Source organism: Mus pahari, chromosome 12, assembly GCF_900095145.1.
Source record: "Mus pahari chromosome 12, PAHARI_EIJ_v1.1, whole genome shotgun sequence".
Classification (NCBI taxonomy): domain Eukaryota; kingdom Metazoa; phylum Chordata; class Mammalia; order Rodentia; family Muridae; genus Mus; species Mus pahari.
This window is the reverse complement of record NC_034601.1, coordinates 43,008,009-43,020,571: the sequence shown is the minus strand read 5'-3', so window position 1 is coordinate 43,020,571 and position 12,563 is coordinate 43,008,009. Positions and strand designations below refer to the sequence as shown.

Here is a 12,563-nt window from a genome sequence, read left to right as displayed (position 1 = left end):
AAATCCGCCTGCCTCTGCCTCCCAAGTGCTGGGATTAAAGGCGTGCGCCACCACGCCCGGCTTAACAAATGTAGTTTTAAAGAAACTTTCAGAGCTGTACTGGGAGCAAAGAGGCAGTACAGCTAGGAGCACAGACAATCTACATCCTAGTATTAACTCTGCTTTTTTCCTACTCTCGTGACCTGGAGAAACACCTTGTAACCCTGAAGCTAAGGAGCCATATAACATCTGTGTATTTAATTTTTCTTATCTATAAAATTTGGGTGATAGTGCCAGCTATCAAACAAATTTTTTGTTTGAGAATTAAGCAAAAAAAATATGAAATGTGCCTCAACAAGTCCCCATCACATAAGAGTTCTCAGTGATCATTTACTATTATTACTTATTTCTGATCTTCACTTTTAATTTGTACACACACCACACACACACACACACACACACACACACACATGCACACAAATGCATGAATCCTATTTTAACTCATTCACATATGATCAATTCTACCATAGGAGTTTGAGTCTGAACAAGAACAGGTGATGGTTTACTACATATTGAAGTGAGCCGAGAAATCAGTTATTAATTACTTAGTAGTTATGTTTTACTAAGTATAAAGTGGATTTTGTCTAATAAAGAAAATTATGTGTCCCCCACTTGTAGAGTTGATGAATATTATGTTGAAGATGCTCCAATTTATGGTAACTTAGAAAATATAATCCCAGGTAAGTTTTATTTTTCTATAATTAAACATGGGGAAGAAAACTACTTAATTCCACAAACAATATCTCTTTTTAAAAGCCATCACAGTTAGGTATCCTAGAAGCCATAGTTATATCGAGTATATTACATAGAATATATTTGCAATGGCTACTTTATATAAATAGCACTGTGATATTCAGTACAAGCCAGCAGCTCCTGATTTTCTATGAGGTCTTCATTTTACTCTTGTAGGAACAAATATATTACTAACAGAATAGTAATAGCATATTTAATTTCCATGAATTTTGACACACAGAGAATTCTGTAAAATAAAGCCATTTCTAGAACAAAGATATGATCCACAGAAACAGTATTTTGTGATCTGTATATAAAAGCATGACTACAGTTAACGGCCAGACTAATGACCACTTTCTCTAGTTTCCTGTGTTTTAACCTGTTCTCTCTGAGTGGGGAACCTGGGGCTGGATTGATAGCAGGTAGGGAAAAAGCCAAACCAAGTCACCACTAAGTGGTCTGTGCTTTTAGTTTTCCACAAGAGCTCTCCACTTGAACCTTCTCTCAAAACTAAACATTGTAAAATCCTCAAAGCAGGCAACTGGGATGAAGGCCCAGGACTGATAAAAGAAACTGACGCTTGTCTCCAAGCCTTCACTAGGTTCTCGAGTGGAGTCCCTGGGTTCATTCTGCTGCAGGTTTCTGTCTCAAACACAAAGGGTTTCCATAATCTAAAAATACCCTAATATCTATATATCCACCAGTATGGAATTACAAAGATAGAGATATGGAAAATTATAAGATTTAAATATTTAACTTGGTCCTTTTTTCTATTATGAATGTCTACTAACTTTCTGTACTGTAACAAAAGAAACTATCAGAAATATATCAAAAGAGTGTCCCCTCTGTTTTATTGGGCAGAATTATGATCTCTAATACTTAAATTCTTATGAATTCCAATGGCTCAGAGCCCACCAGAAATATGATTTCCAAACAAAAGTATGCCTTGTGTTTATTTCCCAGATTCTGACCTCTCACGCTCTGGATTGGGCTTAGAAATCTGCTACTTAACAAACAAATACAAGATTCTGATGCTAGTTTTTCATGGACCATGATTTCAGAGGCACTACTCTATGGACCTTTTCCTCATGGTATTTTTCAGTGAGGGTAGAAAAATTATTAAGTACTTTTGGGTATAATAATTATATCTCCCTCTCTGAGGACAAATTGGTGGCCACCCTATGTAGACATGTGTAGAGATGTATTTGGGAGAATAATGAGACAGAATAGGATGAAGTGGGTACAAATCTGCTGACTTTTAGACACCACAGACTCCAGATCCTTAGCATGGTGTTTAACAGTCTTGAGGTCTTAGGACAGTCCTGTCTTACTGAGATGACATTGGTTGATGGGACAAAAATCAGAATCTAGGCCACTTTATTCAAAATTTTCAGTGAAGTATTTTAAATGCCTCTGAATAAAACATCTTATTCATAAGACAAAGAACAAAACTTTAGGCACTGATGGACTTTGAAGCACTGTGCTTTATGCCATGTGCTTGCCAGTGGACCGTGTGCAGGAACACCCAGGTAACAGATTACATAGACAACCGTTTAACTCCATCAGATCTCTAGATCATCTAAACAGTAGTTTAGAAGAAACTTCCACATACCATTGTGGAGCAGAAAATCACTATGATACAGTCCACACCTTGAGCTTCTTTCTATCTGTCATTAACATTGTGTGCAGAAGACTTCTCTGTCTGATTTGCAGGAAACCGCTCAAGCTTTCATAACCTCTTTGCACATCCATCTAAGAGATTACTTAAATAATTCGTGACACTATATATGGTTAGCTAAATATTTTTTGGGTCATGCGTTTTATTCATACCAGCACTTTTCATTTTTCTGTGGAAATGTCAATCTGTTCCACTCCCAAGAACCACTGGATGAGGACTGCTATGAACAAATGAAAGGTCGACCTCAGCGATCTTCAAATGATCCGCAGGAAGTGGCTGCACCTGCACAGGTGGGTTTTCCATACAAGCTAAGTGTGTTGACTTCACAGCGCCTAGACACGGTTCAAGAGCACAAAGAGTGTTTTCTGATATACATTTGGAGTAGCCTCCTAAAATTTTTGCAGCATGAACCACATGTCAGTTTCTGAGACTTGAGCCCATATATATGGACAGTAGCAAATTTGCAAACATGCTTTGAAAGAAACATAAAGTTGTTAAAATATTACTTTTTTTTTCAAAATCTTTTCTCTTATATCCTCTCACCTCTGACTAGTCATAGGGATGACAATTCCAAGACAATTGTGTTGGCTTTGTTTCATTTATCCTACATGCATTATCTACTAGATTCCCATGAAAGAGGCTGCATTAAAATCCCATGTTTACAAAGAAAGAAAAGCTTATCTTGGAGCACCCAGATACTATATGTGAAGACAGAATCTAAAGGTAGATCATCTTACATATAATATTTTTATTATAAATTTGGTCACTAGAAATTCCCTGTTGTGGTAGAATTTTTCTCCTTTACGCTACATTATTTTTTGTAAGAAATCGTACTTTATAATAATTATTGGTCAACATATGGGACCCCTGACAGCAGAAGCAGGGGCTGCCTCTGACTGTTGCCTGCCTTTGGAACCCTTTCCCCTTACTGGGCTGCGCAGTCTAGTCTCAATAGGAGGAGATGGGCCTAGTCTTTTTTTTTTTTTTTAAAGATTTATTTATTTATTATATGTAAGTACACTGTAGCTGTCTTCAGACACTCCAGAAGAGGGAGTCAGATCTTGTTATGGATGGTTGTGAGCCACCATGTGGTTGCTGGGATTTGAACTCTGGACCTTTGGAAGAGCATTCAGGTGCTCTTACCCACTGAGCCATTTCACCAGCCCAAGATGGGCCTAGTCTTACTTCAACATGATATACCAAGGCTAGTTGATATCTGCTTGTGGACGTTGTACATCGTGGTGCGCACTAGGCTCCGCACCACGATGTACAACGTCCACAAGCAGATTATTATACAGCTTGAACTTCAGGTAGACCCCCTAACAGCCGGGTCAGTGGTGGTGTCAGACTCTGTTGCCTGCCTTTGGAACCCTTTCCCCTTACTGGGCTGCGCAGTCTAGTCTCAATAGGAGGAGATGGGCCTAGTCTTTTTTTTTTCTGCTTGTGGACGTTGTACATCGTGGTGCGGAGCCTAGTGCGCACCACGATGTACAACGTCCACAAGCAGCTTTCCCCTGTGCTGGGTCATATAAAGTTTGCAAGACCAAGGGGCCTCTCTTCCCAATGATGGCCAATTAGGCCATCTTGCTACATATGCAGCTAGAGACTCGAGCTCAGGGGGTACTGGTTAGTTCATATTGTTGTTCCACCTACAGGGTTGCCGCCCCCTACAGCTCCTTGGGTACTTTCTCTANCTCCTCCATTGGGGGCCCTGTGTTCCATCTAATAGCTGACTGTGAGCATCCACTTCTGTGTTTGCCAGGCACTGGCATAGCCTCACAAGAGGCCGCTATATCAGGGTCCCTTCAGCAGAATCTTGCTGGCATGTGCATTAGTATCTGGGTTTGGTGTCTGATGATGGAATGGAATCCCGAATGGGGTAGTCTCTGGATAGTCCATCCTTTCATCTTAGCTCTAAATTTTGTCTCTGTACCTATATCCTTTCATGGGTATTTTGTTACTTATTCTAAGGAGGAATGAAGTATCCACACGATGGTCATTCTTGGTTTTCTTGTGTTTTGCAAGATGTATCTTGGGTATTCTAAGTTTCTGGGCTAATATCAGCTTATCAGTGAGTGCATATTTAGTGACTTCTTTTGTGATTGGGTTACCTCACTAAGGATGATATCCTCCAGATACATCCATTTGCCCAAGAATTCATAAATTCGTTGTTTTTAATAGCTGAGTAGTACTCCATTGTGTAAATGTACCACAGTTTCTGTATCCATTCCTCTGTTGAGGGACATCTGGGTTCTTTCCAGCTTCTGGCTATTATAAATAAAGCTGCTATGAACATAGTGGAACATGTGTCCTTATTACCAGTTGGAAGATCTTCTGGGTATATGCCCAGAAGAGGTATTGTTGGGTCCTCTGGTAGTACTATGTCCAATTTTCTGAGGAACCACCAGACTGATTTCCAGAGTGGTTGTACAAGCTTGCAATCCCACCAGCAATGGAGAAGTGTTCCTCTTTCTCCACAACCTCGCCAGCATCTGCTGTCACCTGAATTTTTAATCTTAGCCATTCTGACTGGTGTGAGATGGAATCTCAGGGTTGTTTTGATTTGCATTTCCCTGATGAATAAACACAAATCTTTAAAGGACAGTTTTACTTTTTTAAAATAGGAAAAATACATGACATATCTTCAGTTAAACTCATGATAATGAGTTTGTGAAAGAAAAGCTCTCGAAGGAGATTGAGGTGTAATTGCGCCATCTAGAAATGTAGAGACCTACACAGTTTTAGCTATAAATACACTAAGAATTCTGAATAAACACTATGACTAAATACATGGGAGTTGCACGGAGTAGCTTTGTTTGAGCTACATCTGGTTTTTACTCAAGTGGAAATGATGCAAAACCATGTAAGACTTCAAGCCTGCTGTCTTATGAACTGTGTATTTAAAGATGCTACTCAGAAAGCTAGTCTCTATTCTATTACATTCTTATAAATTTAGTTTCACACATTACAGTCGTCTCTTCCTAGTTGTTCAATTTCACTATATTAGCATAATCATGACCAGTATGTGACTCTAAGACTCTGCACTGATGGATCACAGAAGTGTACAAAATCTACAATAACTTGCATATGCTGAAGGAAAAGGACATCTTCTGGGAAATATGTGGGTCATTTCCTTGTCCTTTGAAAATGATGTATGTGGTTCAGAGACTGTAATTTGAGTATCTTGGTCTACCTCAACAAATTAAGTCAATTGCTAGGAGTTCATCAGAAAGCCTAGGAATCAGATTAATCCTCAAGGGTTCTCTCATCCTATAAACCTGAAGGCTATACACATGATGCTCCGTTTATTTATTTATTGATCTCGAATCAATGTTCTGCCTCTGGACTGTATCAAAAGCATCATCTTCCTTCCCAAACCAATACTAATTATGCTCTTCACTGCTTCTCCAGAGTCTTTCAAGATCTTACAATTTTGATTAATTTTCCTTTTCTTCCTGGAAGTGAATCTTAGTTATTTGCCTAGACTGTGTGCAAATGATCTCTATATTAAGAAATAATAATTTAAAAAACTTCTTTTGATCTGCTTTTCCCTATAATTTCTGAACTGAATAGAAACTAGATGGGAATTTTTTTTCCATCATCATAGTTTCTGTTTCTTTCTAGAGACTCACTGTCTTTTACCCTTTCCTCTAGGTCCTCCCCCTCCCAATTCACTCAACTGAGCCAGCACAGGTAGTCTGAGGTTTAAGTACAACCATGATGCTTTCTTAGGACTCACATTTCTTGTATCCTGATACTGATAACATACAGAAGCTACTGGCCAGGTCAAAATTATTTTGAGTGATTTTTATATAAGTGAAGAAACCAAATTTCTAACACTTTGGAATAAAAGGGAAATTACTGCCTCATGTGATAGAGCTAAGAATGTATTTTGCATTTGAGATGACTGAGTGGACAATCTGTCTTTTGCCTCTTCATGAACTTAACACTTCTTTGTATTCTGTCGTCAGCAGACTCCGCCAGTGAGGCTTGGTAAACTACTAAAGGCTCATGCACTTTTCCTTTTGACTCAGGGGAAAAATACCTTTTCTGTTCTTGAGACTAAATATCAGCTTTAAAATGCCACCAAACATTCCTGTTCCTGGGCCACTCTCTTGGGTCCTGTTGCCAGGGGAATGGAAGGTAATGGGTGCTTGGTCCAGCATAGGTCAGTTGCTTAGTCTTGCTGGCCTTGGATACATCACTCCAAGAATCTAAAACAGGATAGAGCAAAATTTACAGAAGAAGATGAAGGAGTTCAACAAAGTCCTGAAAGGTCAACAAATAGCCATTCTTTCGTGGTTCTAAGTGCACTTTGCTGGCTTTTCACCTGTCTGTCTGGGAAAAGTCAAAGCAGATGATTTTTTTAGATGACTAAAAGTGTACAGCAGTGAATTTCCAAGTGCACTGGGATACAGAGCAGAGCTGGGGGAGTACTGGGCATCAAACTAGGAAATCTTAAAGGGCAGGACACGAAATCCAAAGTTTAGTCCATAGGCTGTGATTCTGAAGGACAGATGATAAAACACAAGAAAGATATTTTGAATACAGTATTCTGGAGGCAAAACCAGGAAATTACATTTGAAAAGTAAATAAATAAAATATCAAATAATAAAAAAAAGAAAAGAGTATATGGGATGAATGGTGGAGGGGAAAGATGGGAGTGTGCATAAATAGTTAGACAGCTACTTCGGTTTTGCAGAAATGATTAAAGAACAGCAAGTCTGATAACAAAATGAAAGAGCATGTAAATGGAGCCTTGCCTTCTGGCTACGACAAAAACACAAGGCATCAAGGCACTTCCTTTATACCAGTAGAGAGATGCCTTCCAAGGCACTGGGAGCTGTTCATCCAAATGTCACTTCCTCAGCCTCTGGCCTTACTGGCCTGGTCTCACAGGTAGATCCTGAACATAAATAGCTACACTATACTTAATGGAAGTCCAATTTTAGTTTGAAGCATGCAATGATCATAATGTCATCTGCTGTTGAACAATTATAGCTTTGATATATATTTCTCCATTTTCCAATCATATCAATACTATGAGATCAATATTACTATTTTCATTTGAAAAGTAAGAATGCTGAGACTGAGTATGGTTCTTAAGAAGGGTGCACACACTACAACTGAGACTTAATCTGCAACTTTCCTACAACACATTAAAGGTCTGGGCTGTAACCTACCAACCTGTGTTTCCCTAAATTACCTTAGTGTCCTATCCTCACTCTGACATTGACCCAGCTCTAGGACAAAAAGGAAGAATAACAAGTTCCATTCTATCTTAGATGTCAGTTGTGTGAGGTGATCTGTTTGCTTTATTGTTTTGCTTTATTGTTTTGTTTTTTTTTGTTTGTTTTATTTGGCTGTTGTTATTATTTTGCTTTGTTCTTTTAGTTTTTGGACACAAGGTTTCTCTGTGTAGCCCTGGCTGTTCTGGAACTCACTCTGTAGACCAAGAAGGCCTCGAACTCAGAGATTTGCCTGCCTCTGTCTCCATAGTGCTGGAACTCTGTCTGCCTTCTTCTTATGAATCTTTTAAAAATGTAAATGAAGAGACAAAGGAAGGATTAAAACATTAAACACGAATTACTAAGCACATGTAAACCATACTGTATGATTTATAAAATGCCTCCCTTTCATGCGTTCCCTCATAAGCAAATTACTCTACAGTCACTTGGTAGGATTGATGTACTACAGAAACTACTTGAAGTGAAGGTGAAGATAGAAATGGTTCAAAATGTTTATGTAAATTTTGATGATGGAAAATAAAATCCATGAAGCTTCATCTAAATACTTTTCTTCCTTAACTCAAAAGTCTTGAGTTGACTATTGAGTTGTTGTTGTTGACACTCAACTTTGGCAAAATAAGGTAACCAAATCCAGAAAACAAATTATTTTCACAGGCCATGGAAATTTGTAGACTTTTTAGAAATTAAAGAATGGACTAACAATGGAAAACTAACATACCTTTTTTTTTTTTTTTTTTTAGGTACCTGATGAAGCTCAGATGTGCTATGCCTCACTGGATCACAGTGTGAAGGGGAAACGCAGAAGGCCCAGGAAACAGAATACTAATTTGTCAGACAGAGGAAAGGTTGCACAAGTCTGTACAATGGATGCCAACGTTTCTCAGATGAATATGGTAGAGAGTTTCCCACCAGATAACCAGGTAGTAGAGGAAAGCATTCATGATGATCCCGCTAGACTGTTTGGGTTGATTCGTGCCAAGAGAGAGCCTGTAATCTAACTGGACCATCATCCCTCTCAATGCTAACACCCTATGAAAGATAGTTAAAATCCCTCGTGTGACACACAGGGACTGGCAGGGTGACGGTCTGCTCATTTGTCGATGGGATGGTTGGTACCTTCTTTTCTCTTCATGGATTGCATCCCTGTGCACTAAATCTAATTAAAATTAGCTATATGAATTCAGTTAAAGAATAATCAAATAGGAAAAGTAGAATAATAAAATCCAGTTTGCAACTTAAATTACTTGGTAATAAAATCAAAATGAACAGTAATTCCTAATAAGGACAAATTTTAAAAAATAAAAGTACTTATGTGCTATAGGATATCTTGAATGAAAGAGAAAAAATAGTGTCTTAAAAGGTTAATAAGTAAAACATGTCTTCTTTCATCAATGTGAATAAATAATTAGAAGAAATTTCTGATTAAAAGTACACTGCCAAGAAAAGTAGAATAATCTAGGGTATTTTTCCAAAATGTAAATAGTATTATCAGTTTTTAAACTGTTATAAAAAGAAATTCATGCTCTTTGCAACAATTAAAAATTAAGAACATAGAAAATTCTCCTTGTCAGAGATAATCAATATGAATAACTTTCTCTGTGTTTATGGATATTGTACTGGACATAACCATCTATATGTATCAGCTTTTCCTTTTTCTGTTTTAACTTAAAAGTAGGGAATTATGCATATTATTTAAATTCTCTTTGTGTATCTAGAGACTAGGACTTTAGTTCTACTATATTTAACTATACTAACCTGTATTCAGTTTTGATGATTCTGGGAAGCAAACACAAGGTCTTTCAGATGAAAGACAAGTACTCCACCCCTGAGCTTCATCCCAAGTCTGTCTCAAAATTCTGATGTCTGCATTGTATCTCATTTATGATTAAGTCATAATTCGCTTAAAGAAGCTTGAAGACTACTTAAATTATTTCAAGCTTCTATTTGATGTGTTCACAACTAATATTTTAATGAGAATGGTCCAAGACATGTCTGGATACTTATCTAGTTTCTTCTTTGTGTTAAGTGCTTAAAGGGGAATTAAATATTTAAAGATAAGGTTTTGTATTGTTAATTCCCATAGGTCAGGTCTCTGAAAGGTCAGCAATTGTACCAAAAGTATGTATACACCTTAGGTTCTAAAGGATTATCTCACATTGTCTCCCAAACTGTTAACTCAATAAACCTCAGCACAGCATGAAGATGCATCGCTGTGACCCAGCATGCAAGAAGCTGAGCCCTGTTAGTTCCAGGCCATCTCAGACTAATGAGTGAATTCCTGGTCAGCTTAGGCTAAGAGTGAAACTATGATTCAAAACAAGAATCAGAAACGAAATCACTTCTATTATCCTCCACTGAGAAAGCAAGCTGGATAGTAGTCTATAATAAGCATCTCTAAGTGTCATAAACTGTATTTTAAAATGCTACACTGATAGAGACACTTGGACATAGTATACTTTATTTCTTCTTTTCTGGCTGTGTGCTACAGAATTTATATACATCACATTTGTTATAATACTTGTTTAAGGTTTGATAGAGTTAAATAATTTCCCCCTTCACTTTCCTTATCACCAAACCTCTTCATACAACCGCTCTTGCTTTCTGCCAGTGACCTCTCTCCCTCTTTAATTGGGGCAAATATGTCCATGTGTAATTGGAGAGCTCTCCATGGAGAAGACGATTTCTCTATCTTTCCTTGTTCCCCAGTTGCCCGTAGTGTTTATCTAAAGCTGAGACCCTGCACACCTTCCCTTCCATGATGGTATGTCCACTGATGTCACCATTGCTCCAATCAGTCAGTCATGTTGATGAGACTTACTGTTTTTATTTAAATTACCAATTGATTTTAAATATATTCAAACAGTAAAAAGTACTTTCATAATTTCCCATGTAATAAGACTGTCTAGACATTCTCACGTTCTTTGTACCCATTCAGGGTTCTGTCTGGTACCCCACATGTCAGCTTAAAGGACTTCTTTAACTATTTTTATCATTCAGGTCAATGAGTGATAAAACTCCCCTAGCATGCTGCTGTACATCTGAAAAAAAAAAAAAAAACCATTGTAATGTTTTTTTTACAGAAATTGTCACTAGGTAAAAAATTTCTAAGGTTGAACTGACTATGCTTCTTTGAACAATCTGTACTGTTCCTTTTTGGGACACAGAGATGCCATCCAAAAACTTGCTGACACCCTTGGTCTTAACAGTTGTGATTTACTGACTCAAAGCTGCAGAATTGAAACAAGTTGAATATCTTTTCCTTCAAAGATTAAGTCATCCTTCTAGATTTGAGAAGCAGAACAAGCAACACTTGTCCCCATTTGAACATTGTAGCTGTATTTTCACCTAAAGAATCATGAATTTCAATCAGAGAGACTGATTTTTCTCAATAATAGCACTGATGAGGAGGTGTGAGTTCACAGACCTCGTTTTGTAATAGGAAGCCCATTGTAACAACCTTGATCATGTTGTGAACATGTCTAAAAATAGTTTGGACAGTAGTGGGCTCCTTTCTGCTTCACCATTCATCAACCTAGAACCTCTACATTTTCTTTTCAAGGAACTCAGCTCTACACTAATGTGTTTAGCATCTCTACAGAGGACTTCTCTGGGCACCTTTGTGATACCTGCATGCTCCCTCAGAGTAATGTCTGACATTTTCTGGAATGTCAACAGTCTTACTGTTAATAATGGTCTTCATTCTTAGAGTAGGTGCAGTCAAAAGTAGACTTTCTTTCTTCTTTACAGGGGGATGAGGAGGAGGTATGGGATGTGGAACAGAAGGAGTACAGGGGTGGGGTGGGTAATAAAATATGGAGTGTAAAAAATAAATTAATAAAAAAGATAATATTTTATTGAGTAAAAGATACCATGAATTAATTATACTTTATTTTATAATAGATATTTTTAAACTATTTTGAACATTTCTTGTAAAGTGTCAAGTTATTTGGACATAATTTGATATTTTACATGTTCATTTTTTTCTATTAATTTTTTTGTTAGTGTACAAAATAATGAGTTTTACTATGGTGTTTATGTACGTGTGTGTGTGTGTGTGTGTGTGCGTGTGTGTTTGATGATATTTTGCTCCAATTCATCCCCTTCCTCCACTTATTCTATATCACCTACCCACTATGGATTGGTTCCCTTCCTTCCCTCAGATTGTGTCTTCTTCTCCTTCATGTCAAACATGTGCCATCACCATCTTTTCTCAAACTTCCTTAGGAACATTCTTCCTCTCTAGTGATTCCCTTCCTTTCTAGTGCTCAGGTCATGTTTATGAAGTCAATTCTTTTTTTTTTTTTTTAAGTTTTTATTAGATATTTTCTTCATTTACATTTCAAATGATATCCCCTTTCCTAGTTTCCCCTCCGAAAATCCCCTATCCCCTCTCCTCTCCCCCTGCTCCCCAACTCACCCACTCCTGCTTCCTGGCCCTGGCCCCTATACTGGGGCATAGAACCTTCACAGGACCAAGGGTCTCTCCTCCCATTGATGACCGACTAGGCCATCCTCTGCTACATATGCAGCTAAAGACACAAGTCCCACCATGTGTTTTCGTTGATTGGTGGTTTAGTCCCAGGAGCTCTGGGGGTACTGGTTAGTTCATTTTGTTGTTCTTCCTATGGGGCTGCAAACCCCTTCAGCTCCTTGGGTACTTTCTCTAGCTCCTTCATTGGGGACCCTGTGCTTCGTCCAATGTATGACTGTGAGCATCCACCTCTGTATTTGCCAGGCACTGACAGAGCCTCTGAGGAAACAGCTATAATGGGCTCCTGTCAGCAAGCTCTTGTTGGCATACACAATAGTGTCTGGGTTTGGTGGTTGTTTATGGAATGGATCCCTAGGTGGTGCCGTCTCTGGAT

At 38.1% G+C, this 12,563-nt stretch overlaps 1 protein-coding gene across 2 annotated transcripts in view; it reads left to right on the top strand.

Annotated features, from left to right (window-relative positions):
• LOC110330052 (T-cell receptor-associated transmembrane adapter 1) overlaps positions 1 to 11,390 on the top strand; it is a 36,018-nt gene extending 24,628 nt beyond the window's left edge. The window contains exons 4-6 of one of the 2 annotated variants that reach the window (XM_021209983.1): positions 658 to 719; positions 2,651 to 2,739; positions 8,439 to 11,390. In XM_021209983.1, the coding sequence (XP_021065642.1) occupies positions 658 to 719; positions 2,651 to 2,739; positions 8,439 to 8,696 (409 nt within the window). In that variant the 3' untranslated portion in view covers positions 8,697 to 11,390. The remainder of the gene's footprint in view (positions 1 to 657; positions 720 to 2,650; positions 2,740 to 8,438) is intronic. The other variant, XM_021209984.1, reaches the window with a different exon arrangement.
• The last annotated feature ends 1,173 nt before the right edge of the window (positions 11,391 to 12,563 follow it).